This window comes from Scyliorhinus torazame, chromosome 6 (genome assembly GCF_047496885.1).
Source record: "Scyliorhinus torazame isolate Kashiwa2021f chromosome 6, sScyTor2.1, whole genome shotgun sequence".
Lineage (NCBI taxonomy): Eukaryota > Metazoa > Chordata > Chondrichthyes > Carcharhiniformes > Scyliorhinidae > Scyliorhinus > Scyliorhinus torazame.
In genome coordinates, this window is record NC_092712.1 from 285,689,022 (window position 1) to 285,708,505 (window position 19,484).

General features: G+C 48.9%; 1 protein-coding gene across 7 annotated transcripts in view; it reads left to right on the forward strand.

Annotated features, from left to right (window-relative positions):
- Nucleotides 1–19,484, forward strand: part of LOC140425471 (catenin delta-2-like) — a 1,686,689-nt gene that overhangs the window by 1,585,477 nt on the left and 81,728 nt on the right. For all 7 annotated transcript variants that reach the window (XM_072509780.1, XM_072509779.1, XM_072509782.1 and 4 more), the window contains one exon: nucleotides 7,158–7,331. In XM_072509780.1, the coding sequence (XP_072365881.1) occupies nucleotides 7,158–7,331 (174 nt within the window). The remainder of the gene's footprint in view (nucleotides 1–7,157; nucleotides 7,332–19,484) is intronic.

A 19,484-nucleotide genomic window follows, 5' to 3' on the forward strand; every position in this document is an offset into this window, starting at 1 on the left:
ACAAAGTGATCGGAAGCATCTGTGTATTTTTGTATAAAAATAATAAATACACTTTGAAAGTTTCCGGTATAGGAAAGCAGAGGAATGTGTGGCAGACTCATTCAGGTTCATAAAGAATTAAACAGCACTTCAGTTGGACATGATTATCAAAAGAAATACTAATGGAATACTCACAGAATTGTTAACTGCCTTTGATCTAGCTGGAATTACCAGAACAGTCCTCTCTTTGCCCCATTCTCCCAGTGATAAAAACCTTGGGCGGGATTCTCTGGTTGCCGACTCCAAAATCGCATTCGCCGATCGGCCGGAGAATCAAAGTTCCCGACCAAATAGGGGGCGGTACCGCTTTTGTGATGCTCCGACCCCTCCAAAGCGCCATACTCAGTGAGTACGCCGCGCGACATATCGACGGCCTCGGAACGTTGCCTGAGGCCCGCCTCCCGATGCTCCGCCCCCGACCGGCCGAGTTCCCGAAGGCGTGGGTCTCTCATGGTCTCACCCGTCGGGAACTCGGCGTGGCGGCTGCAGATTCTGTCCAGCGCCGCCACAGTCGGGGGGAGAGCCGATCCGCCGCGGGCAGGGGGTCTTCAGCAGGGGCTGGGGGCACTGTGGGGGAGTGGTCCAGGGCGCGCGAGCTGGTTTAAAGGGGAACACTATTTCGCAGGCCGGGTCCACGAGCGGCCGGCGCCGTGTTGCACGGCGTGGCCGCTGCAGGCCGCCGCCATGCGCTTGCGCGGCCACAGACCCAGCAAGTCTCTGGGCCGTATCGGCAGCGAGAGCCGGGTGCTTTATGCTGCCGGTATGCTTCCCCCAGCCACACGGAGGATCGGTGGCCATTTTGCGCCATATTTTCAGGCGTAAAACGCCACCATTCCCAGAGACAAGAGCAGGAACGGGTGTCAGCTATGGTTCTATTAAGACCATTTTCACCTCTGAGTCAGAAGCCCGTGGATTCAAATCCTACTCCAGAGACTTGAGCACAGAATCTAGTCTGACACCCCTGTACTGAGGGAGTGCTGCACTGTAGGTGATGCCACCTTCTGGCTGAGATGTTAAGCTGAGGCCCCATCTTTCCCCTCAGCTGGATGCAAAAGTTTGCATGGCGTTGTTTTTAAGAAGCAGGGGGAAGTTCTGCCTGGGTGTTGTGGCCAGTATGTATCCCTCAGACAACATCACTAATTTAGACTGCTTATTATCTCATTGCTGTGTGCAATTTGGCTGCCAGCTTTCCTACATTGCAGCAGGAGCTGCATTTCCAAAATAATTCAGTGACAGTTAAGTTTTTTGGGACATGCAGAGGTCATGAAAGGCTTTACATAAATGTAAGTCTCTCTCTCTCTTTCTCTGCCAATGCCATTCTTGAGCTCGCAATTTGACGTTGCCTATCCCTGCCCCACTCTACCCGCGAGGAAAACCTCATTATTCTCTGTTCAATACTTTGATAAGCAATAGCAAAGTTAATATGAGGAACTTCTCTCGTAGGGTCTTGTAGGAGTTAATGTACATCTTCATATACCAGGCTGCATTGTACTGGAGCACAATTCCTATTCCTCTGAGTTCTGTGTCTGAATAGAATCTCTTTTTCATACATCTTCTATTGTCTGCACAGACAGGAAGATAAAGACACACAAGAATGTGGCGTGCTGATGAATTTATCAATGAGAATGTTTCTGTATCCCCATCACATTAAAAAAAATGCGAACATGAGTGGAAGAGACTCAATGCTACTCTGAGAAATGTGCTGATTGTTTCTGCGAGGATGGTTGTTGAGATAGCTCACAGATGAGGTATTTATTAGTGAGTTACTGTCTGCGTAGCAAGTGAATATAGAAATCACTTTGTTGGGGAGATGCGGAGCGTGCAGACAATCACACTGAATGGAGTAGATCTTGACGTTTGGTGATGGTGTGAAGCGTGTGATTGTGAATTGGCAGCACACTTTGCATCTCTCTGGGGAGTCCAGAATGGACGGGGTGGGGGCACAGCATTAAAGTTACAGAGCCAGGCTGTTCAGGGGTGAAGACAGGAAGGATTTTTTCACACAAGGATGGTGAAAATCTCGGACCCTCTCCCAAAATAACTGTTGGAGCTGGGTGGGGGGGTGGTCAATTGAAAATTACAGAACTGAGATCAAGAGATTTGCATTAAGCAAGGAAATAAAGGCATATATAACCAGGTAGGTGAGTGGAGTTAGGCAACAAATCAGGTATAATATTATAATATAACTGAGCAACAGAACAACAGAGGAGTTGAAAGATCTGTTCCTGTTCCTGTGCTCTTTCCTATGTATCCGAATTTTAAATTTCCATTGAAGTGGTTAGTGATTTGTTATGTTGTAAGTGTAACATAAGTGGCTTCCTTGTGGTGCACGTGACAAAGGAAGGTTCAGACGTGGAGATAACTTCAACACGTTTATTAAACTATTTACACTTCTATTACTCGGGTTCGACACTACTGCTAATCCTACTATAGCTACCCAGACTGACTAATCAGCTGCTGCAATCCACGTGGTGGGTGTAATATTGAATCAACCCTGTGCCTGTTCTCACTGACTGTCTCCACTGGAAAGAGGCAGATCATGTGTGTGGTGTCCTTTATATATGGGTTGGTGTAATGACCCCTGTGGTCGTGTCACCTCCTTGTGTATCGTGAATGTCCATTAGTCGTATCCTATCTAACTGATCTATTGGTTGAGTGTGTGTGTGTGATGTTTCTGGTGCTCCCTCTAGTGTCTAACTAGCCTACATGCATTTACATTGATGCACATCACCACATCCTCCCTTTTTTATATGTTCATATTTTCTGTACACTTTAAGAAAATTGAACAAAGAACAGGTTGATAAGGTAAGGTACAAGTCATGGGAACAGTGATTAAACAATAAGTCCTAAACATTTGTGTGAGTCCAAAAACCATCCATTATCATGGTCAAATGTCTCTCTTGGTTATGAACGCCACCATCAACGTCCCTGTGCCACAGGAACCAAGAAGTGGTCAAATCACTTCTCTGTCTGATTTGGAGTCCCTTTCTTTTTTCAATGTTTGTGATGGTGCTGTCGGATGGCATCTTGTAGCTGATAAGGTGTTGACGTTGAAGAGGTACCATCAACAGTATCATTCGAGGTCATGGATGTGCCATATGGTGAAGTTGGATAAGACTGTACATACTGGTTCTGGCCACGTGCTGTGCAGGAAGGGTGATCCTTCCGAGAATCGTTGAAGCTTGTCGAATTGGAAACAGAATTGCTGCTCGCATATATACCTGGTGATGGTGTGAAACTAGAACCTTGCATCTGATAGGAATATGCCGTCTGGCCAGGCTGGGCTGCAGCAAATCCTGGGCTGTAACTAAGGCATCCAGTCTGTAGTGCAGATTGCGCTTGCGGTAGTCCTCCTTCGGTCTTGATTCCATCAGTGGGCAATCCGTAGTGCTGGCCTGTTTGAGAATATGTTGCATACACCTATTCTGGCTGCTGCATGCCTGAATACTGGGTTTGTCCAGCATGAGCTGTCAATGGCTGCACTGCTGGTGTGGAAAAAATGTGTGGATATAGCTGTGGTGAATATTGGTGTATTCCTCTTGGACTGTAGCTGCTGCTTGTTATTACTGACCCCGTGTAATTGTTAAGTGATCCATCTCCTGGCGTTGTGGCATCTGCTGTCACCCTGAGCGTGCCATCACTGAGGTTGCGGCACTCCCTGTCTGGAGTAAAGTCCGGCTTACGTGAATCAGAGTCGGCGTTTGGTTGCTCCCCATCTGGAGTCTGATCTGTTTTAACTGAGTCAGTGTTGGTTTGTTGATGCTCCCCGTCCGGAGTCTTAGGAGGTTCACTGGAGTCCGCTGAGATTTCTTGAAGCTGCACATCTGGAGTTGGAACATGCAGGAATGCATTGACATGTGGAGAGGTTCGAGCGAATAAGGGTGGAAGTATCATGGTGTCACCGGAGTCACCAGTGGTTTCACAGTGATCGTCGAGTGCCTCTGTACAACTAGCTGAGGTCTGTCACTTTGCACATCTTGCATGGAAAGTGGGATGCTGTCGTCACTTGTCTCACATACCGTGGGTAGAGCCTCAGTAGCTGCTTGTTGTTCACTTGGGTTGGGTAAATTGTCAGAGTCTTCATCTGGTGGTTCAAATAATGTGGGTGGACTGCCATTGTCTTGCTGTTGTCCTTTATTTGGGCTTGGACTGTCATCGTCGCTTTGTTCTTCACTGTAGCATGATAGACATGGTCGTCCTGCTGTGCACTGGAGCATGGTAGACTTTCATAGTCTTCTTGCTGTTTACTTGAGCATGGCAGAATTGCATTGTCTGTCGCTTGTTGGTCAGAGGAGGTTGCTAGATCCTCATGGTCTTGTTCCTGCAAAGACCACGCGTCGGAGTCTTGCATTGCTTCTATTGTGGAGGCTGTCCACGAGCTCGCTGCGGAGGCTTGTGACACTGGAGTCACTTCTTGTGCATGTAAGGACTGTGCTCTGGAGTCTTGCGTTCCTTCTATTGTGGAGTCTGTCCACGAGTTTGCTGTGGAGTCTTGTGACACTTCTTGTTCGTGCAAGGACTGCGGTGTGGAGTCTTGCGTGTCCTCTTTCTTAGAGTCGGGAACCCTGAGCGGTGCGTGGACCACGCTCTCTGTGGGCATGTGCCACTCTCTGTCTCTTAATTTCAGGCTGCAGCATCATCCTGCACTCACAAGTTGGGATGTCATATTCGCTGGGCTGATGATCCTCAAATCCGAAGAACGAATCCGCGTCTGCGTCGAATTTAATACGGGGGTGGCCAATGTGCAACACGTCTAGTCGTGGTTCGGATTTGGTACTGGGGTAGCCTCCCAAAGTGAAAGGTTCGTCCGAGTCATAGTCTTCTAGGACCATATCATCACTGTTTGCGTCGGAGCTGGCATTGGGCTCGCAAGGTCCAGAGAAAATGTAAAGGTCGGTATCGAAGTATTGAAGATCGGAATCATCGGTTTGGGCATAGATAACTGCTTGTTGCAGGATTCTTCGGAGGTTAATTTTATTTCCTGGTTCAATTTGAGGCATTGTGCTGTCATTCAAGGTGAAGGAAGGTTGTTTTACAGCTTTAAAAGATTTTTTCTTTGATTTGGGATGTTTCCCCTTTAAATGGGCGTGGTCCGTGGCCTCTGACATCATAACGCATGTGGCGTAGCGCGTAGGAAGCTATTGCGCATGCGCAGATGGCTGTTCCTTTACATTGGACCTTTTTCGGACATTCCCGTTCTGTGCGCTTCTCGCGCAACTGCGCAAGTGCAGTCCCTGTAGAAAGATGGCCACCGACCAACATTGTTCTCTGCTCCGGGATTTCGGCCTCAAGGTGAGTACTGGCGCATCTCCTACCTTTTCTTGCTGGTTGGAGTGTGTTTTCCTCACAGTATTTGCCGAATTTGTCCAGGACTGCCTGGAAGTCGCTCCTGTTTTGCCCCTTGGAGAACTTGAATTTTTTAAAGATTTCTTCAGCTCTGGCACCGGCGATAGTGAGGAGAAGCTCTGTTTTTTTTCAGGATCGGCCACTTCTTCTAGTTCGGCTGCCACCAGGAAGATTTCAAACTTTTGCCGGAATGCCCGCCAGTTTTCGCGGAGATCGCCGTGGCACTGAAGCTGCTACGGAACCCGGATCTCGAACATCTTGCCTGGGTATCGTTGCTGGTTGTCACTGTACGCTGAGGTATGGCTATATGGATTGAAACAGTTCACGCCTGGTACCGTGATTTGTTATGTTGTAGGTGTAACATAAGCGGCTTCCTTGTGGTGCACTTGACAAAGGAGATAACTTCAACACGTTTATTAAACTATTTACACTTCTATTACTCGGGTTCGACACTACTGCTAATCCTACTATAGCTACCCAGACTGACTAACCAGCTGCTGCAATCCACGTGGTGGGTGTAATATTGAATCAACTCTGTGTCTGTTCTCACTGACTGTCTCCACTGGAAAGAGGCAGATCATGTGTGTGGTGTCCTTTATGTATGGGTTGGTGTAATGCCCCGTCGTGTCACCTCCTTGTGTATCGTGAATGTCCATTGGTCGTATCCTATCTAACTGATCTATTGGTTGAGTGTGTGTGTGTGATGTTTCTGGTGCTCCTTCTAGTGCCTAGCTAGCCTACATGCATTTACATTGATGCACATCACCACAGTTAGCACAATGGCTTCATAGCGCCAGGGTCCCAGGTTTGATTCCCGCTTGGGTCACTGTCGGTGCGGAGTTTGCACGTTCTCTCCGTGTCTGCGTGGGTTTCCTCTTTGTGCTCCGGTTTCCTCCCACAGTCCACAGATGTGCAGGTTAGGTGGATTGGCCATGCTAATTTGCCCTCAGGTTAGATGGGCTTGCAGGGTTACAGGGATAGGATGGAGGTGTGGGGTTAAGTAAGGTGCTCTTTCCAAGAGCCTGTGCAGGTTCTATGGGCCGAATGGCCTCCTTCTGCACTGTAAATTCTATGAAATCTATGAAAGGTAATTTATATATATTTTATCTCCACCTGTAATGTTAGAGATGGCAGAATAGGCATGGGCTTCGAAACACTGGGCATCAAAGAGTGACGCAAAGGCACACCAGTCTGGTTGGCCTGAAGAAGGAAGTTCTGGCTAAGTGCTTCAACTCAGGGGCTTCAAAGATTGATCAGGTTCTCTGAACCGGTGAGGGAATGAAAAATTAGAAAACCTAAATAGTGCATGCCTGTCTTAGTTCTGAGTAGGGCGCTGAAGTCAAATGAATGGTCCTGATGCTACAAATCATTGTAGATGTGAAGTTGGAACGTGTTGCAAAAGAGATATGGAACGTGTTGCAAAAGAGATATGGAAGTTTTGTTTGTAAATGTGCAACCCGTTCATCTGGGTCTCCTCATGGAGTGTTCTTGATAATGTTCGGCAGGCAGTTCGATCCCAGGATTTTGCCTACAAATCCCACCTTTTTTCCAATGCGAAATCACAAGGCATTTGTTTGCTCTCTACACCTAGACTGTAGTTGGAACTAAAAGTTAAGCTTTTGGGAACTGGGGGTACAATCTGTGTTCCACTATTCACAGGCACTGTCTATTGGCGTCACCATCTTTCTATGCTATGTAAAGAATTTGTTCCCACGTCATTTGACTTGACATGGAGATTTTACGTTTTCCCCCTCTTTGTTTCCTTTTCCTAGTGGGATGGTGTTGGACCTCTTCCAGAAGCGGCAGACCCGCCAAAGGGCATACAGCTCCTGTGGCACCCTTCAATTGTCAAACCCTACCTCACACTTTTGTCAGAATGCTCGAATCCAGATACCCTGGAGGGGGCAGCAGGAGCCTTACAGAACCTGGCTGCAGGGAGCTGGAAGGTAAGTCAACAAAAACTGTGCTATGCACACCGTGCTATCTGTGCTGTTTTCCTGTCTTCAAAATTCTCAACCTTGCTTTTGATTCGCTGCACAACCCCAGTCTTCCCTGGCTCTATAACCTTCTCCAGCTCTACAGCCCTGCCACTAGCAATTCTGGCACTTAGTGCACTTACTGTCCGCACCCTACTGTGTCTTCATGTGCCTTGGCCTTGATCTCTAAATCCCTGGTTCTCTAGCGTGCTCTCCCCTAAACCTATCTTCCCTGTCCCAATTTCTCCCTATGTAGCCTTGATGTCAATTTCATGTTGGATAATATGTTCCAAATGGAGCAGCTAAGAACATATTACTCAGTTAATGTAGCTATATAAATGCAGTTGACTCTGTTACGTGAGCTACAATAAGATATTGGCAGAACCATATAACCCAGCAGAATGTGTGATCCCACTAAGTGTCCAACTGTGGGAATATTCACTTTCAATTCTTACTGGCAATGAGATTAACCCGCATCCATTCAATTTCTTCAACTCAGTTTTGTTTCTGCTGTGCGTGAGTGTTGTTGTCTCTCCCTCTTCCCAAACGTTCACTTGTTACATTTGGTCGAAGATGAGAAATTGCCTACATCAATTTACATGGACTGAAATTATTCCTAAACAATGGCCCATTATCCAGAATGCAGGAGAGTTTGTGTAGGGGGTCGGGATTGAAGGCGCTAGCAACAGCGCTGCTCCCGACGGCCCCGGGAAAATACTCAGGGAGTCCGGTAGTAATAGCTTTGTTGAGAATTTGGAGGTAGTTTCGCTAGCTCCGTGGGTTGGGGCAGGGTCAAGGGAAATGCCGATTTGGGGGAACCATAGATTTGAGCCAGGGAAGTGGGATGGAAATTTTCGGAGATGGGAAGAGAAAGGAATTCGGACACTAAAAGATTTGTTTCTTGGGTTCGGTTTGCAGGATTGAAGGAGCTGGGAGAGAAGTATGGGCTGGAGCAGAGGGAAATATTTAGATACATGCAGGTTTGAGACTTTGCCAGAAAGGAGATATAGAGCTTCCCAGTAGAGCCGGCTTCCACATTGCTGGAGGAGGTACTGACGACAGGGGGACTGGAGAGGGGGTAGTATCGGCTGTTTACAGCGGCTATTTTGGAAGACGAGAAGGCACCGCTGGAAGGGATCAAGGCAAAGTGGGCAGAAGAGTTGGGAGAGGGTATGGAGGAGGGGTTCTGTTGTGAGGTGCTCCGGAGGGGAACGCCTCCACCTCATGTGCGAGGTTGGGGCTGATACGCTGAAGGTGGTATATAGAGCGCACCTTACAAGGGCGAGGATGAGCCAGCTCTTTGAGGGCGTAGAAGATGTGTGTGAACGTTGCGGGGTGGGGGGGGGCGCGCAAACTATGTTCATATGTTTTGGTCCTGTCGAAAGCTGGAGGATTACTGGAAGGAGATTTTTAGGATAAACTCTAAAGTGGTGCACGTGAAAATGGAGCTGGACCCTCGGGAAGCCATATTCAGGGTGTTGGGCCAGCCGGAGTTGAAAACGGGTGCGGAGGCAGATATTGCAGCCTTCGCCTCGTTGATCGCCCGAAGGTGGATCTTGTTGGGATGGAGATCAATCTCTCCACCCTGTGCCCTGGCGTGGTGGGGGGGATCTGCTGGAATTCTTGACTTGAGAAGGTCAAATTTGAACTGAGGGGAAGGATCGAGGGTTTCTACAATTCATGGACGTTATTCATTATGCACTTTCGAGAATTGGATTACATCGAACATTAGGGGGGTGTTGGAGCGTGGGGGGGAGGGGTACTGTATGTGTTAATGGTGACTATGGGTGAGTCCTGATTTATTTTTTGTTATTTGATTTGTTAACATGCGGGCTAATGTTTGGGGGTTTGGTGGTAGGATGGGATTGTTGTTATTGATATGGGGATTGACATTGCATCCATTACTGATTATTGTTTACTGTTGGTGGGTGTAAATTTGGAAGAAAATATGAAAAAGGAGATGAAAATATTTTTTAAAAAACAATGGCCCACTATCATTGGACCCCCCTGCCTGATGCAGGGTTAGATGAGAAGAAATGTTCCCTCAGAGAGGTGCTGAGTAGGTTTAGCTCAGTGGGCTAGACAGCTGGTTTGTGATGCAGAACAGGGTCAGCAGCGCGCGTTCATTTCCCGTACTAGCTTACCCAAACCGGTGCTGGAGTGTGGCGATTAGGCTACTATTATTAGAGGATGAACATAAGGAGGGAAAATCAGGCAATGTGAATAACCTCAGCAGTCACACACTTCCAAATAGCGTGTAGCTGATCAAGGGGCGCCTCGACTTGGGAACAATACCAAACACATAACAGCTAAAGAGGAACTGAAGAACAGTGCAGATTCACCCGATTGGTACTGGGGCTAAAATGGCTCAATTAGGGTGGCAGGTTCCACAAATTAGATTTATATTCCTTTGACTAGAGAAGATTAAGACGTGACCTAATTGAGGTGCTTGTGGCCATTTAAAGGAGTTGATACGATAGAGAAAGAGAAACTTTTCCTCTTCAGTGTAGAAGCCCAGAACACAGGGACATAATGTTAAAATTAGAGCAAAGCCATTCATTGGTGAAACCAGAAACATTTCCTGAAAAAATATGTTCCGGAAGTTATTGAGACTATGTCAACTGAAAATTTCAAAACAGATTTGAATAGCTTTTTGTCAAACAAGGAAGTTAGGATCATGGAAACGAGGTGGGTAAAAGGAATTAAGGTACAGATTGGCCATGATCTAGTTAAATGGCAGGACAGGCTGGCGGTGCTTACTGCCTGCTTCTGTTCCTAAATATCATCGATTAAGTAAATTTAATGATTTTCGAATCAAAAAATTAATAACCAGTCCCTTCAGCCTATTAAATTCTTGGCTATTCTTTTCTGCTCTATTACTTCATGCATTTTCTCTTTCATATCAAAAGGATTGGAGGCCCCTAAATAGCATGTAAACAACACTGCAGCTGCCAAATTTGCACATCAGAATTCCACAAACAGCAATCTGATGATCACACCACAATCTGTTTTCGTGTTGTTGATTGAGGAATAAATACTGGTCAAGACATTTTGGAGAAATAACATCATGAAATCTTTTATCTTTTGAGAGGGCAGGTGGGGTTTAACATCTCACCTAAGGGCAGCACGGTAGCACAGTGGTTAGCACAGTCGATTCACAGCTCCAGGGTCCCAGGTTCGATTCCCGTCTTGGGTCACTGTGCGGAGTCTGCACGTTCTCCCCGTGTCTGCGTGGGTTTCCTCCGGGTGCTCCGGTTTCCTCCCACAGTCCAAAGATGTGCAGATTAGGTGGATTGGCCATGCTAAATTGCCCTTAGTGTCCAAAAATGGTTAGGTGGGGTTACAGGGATAGGGTGGAGGTGTGGGGATTAGGTGGACTCGTGGGCTTGGGTGGGGTGCTCTTTCCAGAGGCCGGTGCAGACTTGATGGGCCAAATGGCCTCCTTCTGCACTGTAGATTCTATGATAAAAGGTGCCATCTCTGATAGTGCAGCACTCCCTCAATATTGCACTGAAGTGTCAGCCTGGATTATATGTTTGAGTCCCTGGCGTGGGAGTTAAACCCACCACCTTCTTACTGAGTGGTGGGGTTGCTACTGTCAAGGTCATGGCTTTGCTACTGAAGCTGCAGCCTCTTTACTGGGATACAGTTCCATAGACACCCAAGTGGTCATTTGTTGTGGGTGAGCGTAGGCAGTGAGCGTTATTAACTGGTTTCAGATGTGGGTAGCATGCTGCTGAGCCTGACCATAACCTCTCCACACACATGTTCAAACACTTCAGCAGAATTAGCGACCAATCAAGGGGGCTGTCACTGATTTTTAGTCTGCCATGATTAATGAAGTCAACTGGTTGAGGTCAACTAACTCAAGTAACCAGGTATCAAAGTCAAGACCGCAATATGATTTGTCTCATGCTAGCACTGTATTTACCAAAAGAACCATTGGGAAAATCTTATTTGTTTTGATTATTGTTATTAATTTCATTCCTCTCTGGTTAGCATCCTGTTGTAACATGCCTTTAAGGCTTAGCAGCATGACATCTCTAGAAGGGAAGTGTGTCATGGTATCCAGTCTTAGTTTCACTTTTGACTGTTAGTGGAGTAGCCACACAGCTCTGCTACTGCTGTCTTCAAGCTTTTTAATCTATGAATAAATTTCCTCATATGCCTAGTCTAAACAAGTGAACCCACAACATGTTTATGCTTATGAGTCATTGCTGCTTTTATATCATCATAACAACATGAAATGGATTTCAGCGATGGTCAAACAGCCTGGCAGCAAGAGAAAGTATAGGTTCGCCATGGTGAACAATCGTAGCTCGTGTTACATGGCATGAGGCAACGCGCGACGTTTTGATCGGACCACGACGAAGTCACAGCGTCAGAGTGTTGCAGATGCAGCGCCCTGACTGCCCAGTAAAGCTTTGGAGACACAGTGCTCAAGTAAAGAGCTGATAAATCAGATAGGTCACTCGTGGTGCAGTTGCAGCGTATATAGCCTGTCTGCCCAGTGAGTGGGACAGTGTGTCGAAAGGATCAGCAACGAGTTGGTTCAGCCATGAAAGGTGAGTAACCAGATTGTGGGCTGGATCGATAGTGAGCAAGAGAGAGCCAGAGACAAAACAAAACACAAGGCAAAAGTCATAAAAATCAGGCCAGAGAATGTTACAATCGTAATGGACAGAGCTTTGGAAAAGCGCACAAAAGTAGTTACAGCGACAATCATACCAGGTTCCAGAAGAGAAGGAAGGTAAAATAGATATTGTCAGAATGTTCACAAAATTCCCCAATTAAAATTGGGATCCAATTTGGTGTTCAAGCACAGACCACCATTGCCACAGCCTGCAAGACAGCCATCTTGCTGTGCACCCCACTGACCACCCACCGTGGCCCCTGGTTCTGCAGAGTGCAACCGGCTGTATGGGTGCCCCCACCCCACCACCTCCGTACCCCAGCCCCCACCATCCACTCCACCCTTTCCGTGCCCCAGCCGCCTGCCCCACACCCCACCCTCTGCCATACCACACCCCCCAACTGGCTGCCACCCGCCAGCAGGGCATCATGCGGCCTGCCCAAGGGCAATGCCCACAGTAGCCCCTAAAAGGGATGCTAGATGGGGGCCGCGGAACGTACCATTGACAAGGGCCCTGCCAGCCGACGGTACCCCTGGCAGCACCGACGGGGCCGGGGTGTGGATATGGGGAGGTGGGGGGACATGTGGGGGCAGGGTCCAAAGTGCCAACCCGGGCCACCGTGTAGCTGGTTGGGAACAGGGGTATACACCATACTAACATGTCGGCCTTTCATCCCCTGTAGACAATGGATATTGGAATTCAACCAGTAATGGTGACCTTCCACATTCTTCCCGTGTCTGTATGGGTTTCACCCCACAACCTAAAGATGTGCAGGGTAGGGTAGGTAAATTGGCCATGCTAAATTGCCCCTTAGTTGGTTAAAATAAAGAATCGGTCACTCTAAATTTATAAAAAATAAAAAATCAATGATGGCCTTCCGCCTAGTCGCCGCAGCCCTAGGGGATGCCCTGCGGCTGGACGAGCTGGAGCTGCTCGAGAAGGAAGAAGCTGCAGCAGCAGAGCCTGCCCCAGACGAACAGGAGACAGCCACTCAGGATGGAGAGCTGGTCGCCCAACAGGCCAAGGAGAAAGAGGAGGTGCAAAGGAGGCGCCGCATAAGGCCTCATGTGTACCGGCAGCATCTGTCATTCCAGGCCTCTGCGGCTGAGCAGGGGGACAGTGCGACATATCTGCCGGATCATGGCGCACCCGACACCGCTGGGGAATGGGGGAGGATACCAGCTCCCTGAACCTTTACTCCACAGAGGATCTTTCCAAGCGCCGATTGGGGACATGTCCGGAATCTCACAGAGCTCAGTGCACAGGTGTATGCGTGCTGTCCCTGAGGCCCTATATGCCCAGTCGGCACAATACATCCATTTCACCAGGATGTCCAGACAGCGGGGTTCGTTGCCATCGCCGAGATGCCCAGTTCCAGGGGGTGATTGACGGGATGCATGTTGCCCTGCGGGCACCTGCAGATGACAAGCCGATCTTCACAAACCAAAATCGGTATCACTTGATGAACGTGCAGCTGGTGTGTGACCATGAACTGCGCATCATGCACATCTGCAGCCAATACCCGGGCAGGGTGCACAACGCCTTCATCCTGGCATACTCTACGGTTCCTGGCCTCTTCAAGATGCACCCCTAGCTGGGAGGCTGGCTCTGAGCCAAGACCACCCCAAATGTCTGCCCATTCCCCCCAATCCCTGCGCCCCCCTCTGCGGCCAGCCCAGACCAGCCCATCCCTTCTGACAGAGCACCGAGGCAGGTTGTAACAGTGTGCACAGGTGTTTAATGTGAAAACATATATACAGATTTGTGCCCCAGTCCCTATCGCTAAACTGTGCCCTGCACCCGTGCCAACTTAACTGCTGTCTACTTTTTTGGCCTTACGGGTCCTAACACTACGCCCAGGTGGATCCCCAGATGGTACAGCAGGAATGGAGGTGGCTGCTGCGTTTCCCGCCCTATGAATGGGTTCCCTTTGGCGGCTGTCTTCTGGGGCGACCGGACCTAAATGATCGGGTGTCCCAGGTGGCATGGTGCCACATTTCTGATTGCTGACCATGTGATGTGATAGGGATAGGAGGAGGGTGCGGTAATCCGAAGTGCTGCGGTGTTCCCTGCAGGCCCCATCAACTCCTCCTCCCTTGAGGGGGGGGGGACTACTCCCTGAGACAGGAGTGCAAGCTAACTCCCCCGTCACTTGGCACTGGCAGTCCTGGAGACCCCCTGCAATCTTCTTCAGGGTCTGCATGCTCGCGGCCATGGGGCACAGGGAGTGAACCATCTCCATCTGGGATGGTGTGTCTGAGAGAATGAGTGGCGATGGAAAGGGCAGTCGGGTGGGTACCTACTGGAGTAATTGCAGACAATTTTATCTTATACCGCAGCAACGACTGGATATGAATACAAATAAGACAATCCCCACACACAATTTTCTGTGTGTTAAATCCCAACTGTGTCAACTAACACAGGCCAATACGGCCAAGATGCTGAATCTAGCATGTTCTATCCATATGTTGACCAGAGGCTCCCTTCAAGTGGTGCTGTGTGGTGGAAGCCAGTTTCAATGTTCCTGGAGGACTCCAGGGGCTGCTTGCACAAAAGGCGATTTAAAATAAAGCCAGCCAATTATCTTAAGCAGCCTGAAACCATTCAGTTGTGAAACTTCAGAGTAAGAGCATTGCGCAAGAGAAAATGTTGTCTGCCTTTTACTCAACTGACAAGACAACTTGATGTTCAACACTACAGAATGTATATATATTTAAAAGAAAATAAATAACTGAGCAAAGGAGGGAAAACTGTCTATTGTGCCATTCCTCTGACCTTTTTGCACGATCGGTTCCTCATAATGAAACCTGTCACACTGTAATTGCCACTTCTTGCCAGTGAAATGGCGGGAGAATTTCGTGACAACATGACAAGTTTACCAAGGCAATTGCCAATTAAAACGTTAGACACAGGAATTTACAATGGCATAAAAAGTATGGGCAACATTTTTGCCCCAAATGAAAAATGAAAATCGCTTATTGTCACAAGTAGGCTTCAAATGAAGTTACTGTGAAAAGCCCCGAGTCGCCACATTCCAGCGCCTGTTCGGGGAGGCTGGTACGGGAATTGAACCATGCTGCTGGCCTGCCTTGGTCTGCTTTCAAAGCCAGCGATTTAGCCCTGTAGCTAAACCAGCCCTTAAAATGAAATGAAAATCGCTCATTGTCACAAGTAGGCTTCAAATGAAGTTACTGTGAAAAGCCCCCAGTCGCCACATTCCGGCGCCTGTTCGGGGAGGCTGTTACGGGAATTGAACCGTGCTGCTGGCCTGCCTTGGTCTGCTTTCAAAGCCAGCGATTTACTGACATCAAATCAAGGTACCAAATATATATCCTGGTCCAATTCACCATCGGCATCCAGCCAACTTCACATGAAGTCAACACTGGTTTTTATTCCCTGGGTGTAATTCTTATTTAGGGCTATTGCAATGACTGTAAATGAAAATGGAGAGAAATTGAGGGAGGTTGATTAAATATCAGCATTACTTATATCATATATGATTTTCTGAGACAGCATGGTAAACTTGTAGAAGATGGATACATCATTGCAACAGCACAATTCCAAGGCAAATATCACCTTGATGATTCAACGGGACCTTGGAAAATCAGCTACCTTCCAGCACTGTAGAAATGCTGGGTTCCCAATCACTGACAATAAGAACTTGCAACCAACAATAGTTTATTCACTAGCTCAGGAGCTAATCCATGTTTATACTCTGTCCGCACTCCGGGGAGAATTCCCTTGCTCCTGATATGTGACCCTTTTTGATGCCACATCACACATGACCACTTGGTCTACAAGAAACATAGTTCATCCCAGCCAGGACTCACCTCTAATCTACAGGTGGTTGTGACAGAGCTGGTCCCAAGACAGACAGATCCACCCACCCATTGGACAGCACTTGTCCTTCCGCATTCGACCATGGAGTGCACTTTTGTCAGGTGTTCACAGTTGTGTGAGAGTCCGTAGCTTTTATTGTCACAGTGTAGTGATTGGGTATTCAACTGTTAGACAGCTCTGCCTCTCCTGCTCATCAGGAAGAATCTTTCAATGCAGGATGACTTGCTTGCATTCCAGTGCTTTAGTTTTTTAGCCCTAGGGATTTCTAGGGATATGGGTATCACCACCATGGCTGACATTTTGCCCATCCCTAGTTGCCTTTGTGAAAGGGTGTTGAGCCGCCTTCTTGAACCAGTGCACTTTGTGATGAAGGGATTCCTACAATGTTAAGAGAGTCCAGGACTTTGACACAATAGCAATGAAGGAACGCCGTCAATGTGACCAAGTACGTATGGTATGTGCCTTGGAGGGAAACTTGGAGGTGCTGATATTTCCACACTTCTGCTTTTCTTTTCCTTCTATTAGCAAAGGTCACGGATTGGGGGGGGGGGGGGGGGTTTAAGTTGCCTTGATGACTTGCTGCAGAGCACGCATCCTGTGGGATTGCACACACTGCATGCATGATGTGCAATGGTGGAGGGGGTGAACATTTAGTGGTGGTCAATGTAACAGAGTCCTTCTTTACAAATTCTTTTTTATTCTCCTCCTTTTTCACATTTTCTCCCAAATTTACACCCAACAATAAACAATAATCAGTAACGAATGCAATGTCAATCCCCCTATCAATAACAACGATCCCATCCTCCCACCAAACCCCAGATATTAGCCCGCATGTTAACTTAAACAAATGAAAGACTCCGGTGGCGCCCTCAAGGAAGCAGGTCGCAGGTCGGATCGCTCCCGCCCGCGATGGGCAAACGGACCTGTTAAACGGACTTTTGCGGGACCTGGCAACCTGGTTAAGTTGAGGAGATGATAGGGAAGAGGCTTTCCCCCCCCCCCCCCCCCCCCCCCCCCCAGGGTATGAGCAGCTGGACCAGAAGTGGTCGAGTGGAGCGGCAGGGCTCGAAGCGGGAGCAGCGGGGACCCCAGGCCAGGCAACGAAACACGGCGGATGGCAGGGACCAGGGAGCGGAGGCTCACTGGCCAAGGGAGCAGCAGATGCGTTTTTTTAAGAACTGCTTCGCCAAATTGAAGAGGGACACGTTGGGCCCGATGAGGGCGGTAATGGACCGAATGGTCGAGGCGCAGGCGGTCCAGGAGAAGGCGCTCAGGGAGGTCGAGGGGAAGCTCTCCAGCCAGGCGGACACGGTGGCGGAGCTGGAGCACGAGGTGGAAGAGCTGAATGCCCGCCAGAGGAGGATGCAGGAGCAGCTTGAAGAGCTGGGGAACAGAGCCAGGAGGCAGAATTTGAGGATCGTTGGCCTGCCCGAGGACTGCGAGGGGTCGGATGTGGGTGCATACGTGAAAGGTATGCTCGAGCCGCTGATGGGGCCGGTGGCCTTCCCTCGACCCCTGGAAATGGATGGGACGCATAGAGCCCCCGCAAGGAAGCCCGGGACGGATGACTGACCGAGGGCCTTGGTGGTCCACTTTCACCGGCTTGCTGACAGGGAACCTGTGCTGCGATGGGCCAAGGCAGAGAGGAGCAGCAGATGGGAGAATTGCGAGGTGCGCATTTACCAGCACTTGGGAACGGAGCTGGCCAAGAGGCGTGCAGGATTCATCAAGGTGAAGGCAGCCCTCTACAAAAAGGAGGTGAGGTTTGGAATGCTGTATCCTGCGAAGCTGTGGGTTACGTTTGAGGAACTCCACTACTATTTTGAGACACCAGAGCAGGTTTGGACTTTTATCAAAGAAAAGAAGCTGGACTTGAACTAAAGGGTACTTAGTTTTTTCAGTGCTGTGCAGTGGCGGCGGTCTGTTAACCTAACTTGCTCTGGTTAGGAGTGATTTTTTTCTTGAAAGAAGAAGCTGGACTTGAACTAAGGGACTCTGGGCTCTCAGAGCTTTTTTGTGACGGCAGTTTGTTAGATTATCCTGTACTGTAATGTTATATCCAAGATTGTTTTCAGCCGGGACGGAGAGCGGGGGTTGGAGGGCGCACTGTGTGGGGTGTTTGTGGGAGATTGCATCGGGGGGGGGGGGGGGTCCCGCACTTGGTACCTTTTGGCGGGAGATCGGGGCCTCGGAGAGGGGGATGGGCTAGGGGCTGGTCAGGGGACTTGGAAGGGCACGGGGAGATACGATCAGGTTAATGGGTCCTTGGTGTGTGGGGGGAGGACTCCGAGTGCTCGGGTGGGAGACAGACAGGCGCCAAGGGCAGGGGTCAGCGTAGCTAGCGTAGGTCAGGGGGCACTAGGGAGAGTAGAAGGAGGGGCGGGCTAGGGCCAGGCGCGGGGCTGGCCTGGCAGGTCAGACCTCGGGGGGTGGGGGAGGTTAGGGGGTGGACAGACGGGAAGGGGAGCAGAGGAGACTTAAGGGGCAAGGGGGGGGGGGTGTTGAGGGATCCCCTGGGGGAGAGAGTCGCTACGGACTCTCAGGGAGCGGCACAGGAAACCAATAGCAGCAGCACCCGAGGGCGGAGGGGTTGGGGGGTTAGAGCCACGTTAGTTTAGTTGAACACGTGGGGCATGGCAAACAGAGTTGATAGGGGAACTGCTTTGTTAACATGTTTATTCTTTCCCACTGTTTGTTATCACTATGTTAAAGCCCTTTGCATGGGCCCTGTTTTCTCTCTGGAAATTTTACAAATTTGTTTTAAATAAAAAATTTCAAAAGAAATAAATAAATAAAAACATAAATAAATGACAAAAAGGAATCAGGAATCACCCATAGTCACCATTAACACATACAGTCCTTCTCCCCACAACCCTCCCAGCACCCACCCCCCCAATGTTCGATGTGATCCAATTCTCGAAAGTGCACAATGAATAACGCCCATGAATTGTAGAACCCCTCCATCCTTCCCCACAGTTTAAATTTGACCTTTTCAAGTGTCAAGAATTCCAGCAGGTCCCCCCGCCACGCCAGGGCGCAGGGTGGAGAGGTTGATCTCCACCCTAACAGGATCCGCCTTCGGGAGATCAACGCGGCGTATGGCTACAACATCTGCCTCCACGCCTGTTTCCAACCCCGGCTGATCCGATACCCCGAAAATAGCCTCCCAAGGGCCCAGGTCCAGTTTCAAGTACACCACTTTAGAGATTACCCTAAACACCTCCTTCCAGCAATCCTCCAGATTTGGACAGGCTCTCTCCCCCGCCACCTCCTCCAGATTTGGACAGGCTCTCTCTCCCCCCCACCCCCCTACCCCCCCCACCCCCCGCCTGCAACGTTCACACACATCTCCTACCCCCCTCAAAAAGCCGGCTAATCCTCGCCCTTGTAAGGTACGCTCTATACACCACCTTCAGCTGTATCAGCCCCAACCTTGCACACAAGGTGGAAGCGTTCACCCTCCGGCGCAATATAACAGAGTACTTATGGATGGTTGTAGATACTTGGTGCAGTAAATCAAATTGGCATTTCTTACAATGTCATGAAAATGACATCTGCTAACTTAGTGTAGGATGTGGGTAACAATGAAAAATAATATTGCAATAAAACATTGGGATATACAACTCCCTTACCGCAACCCTCAATAAAC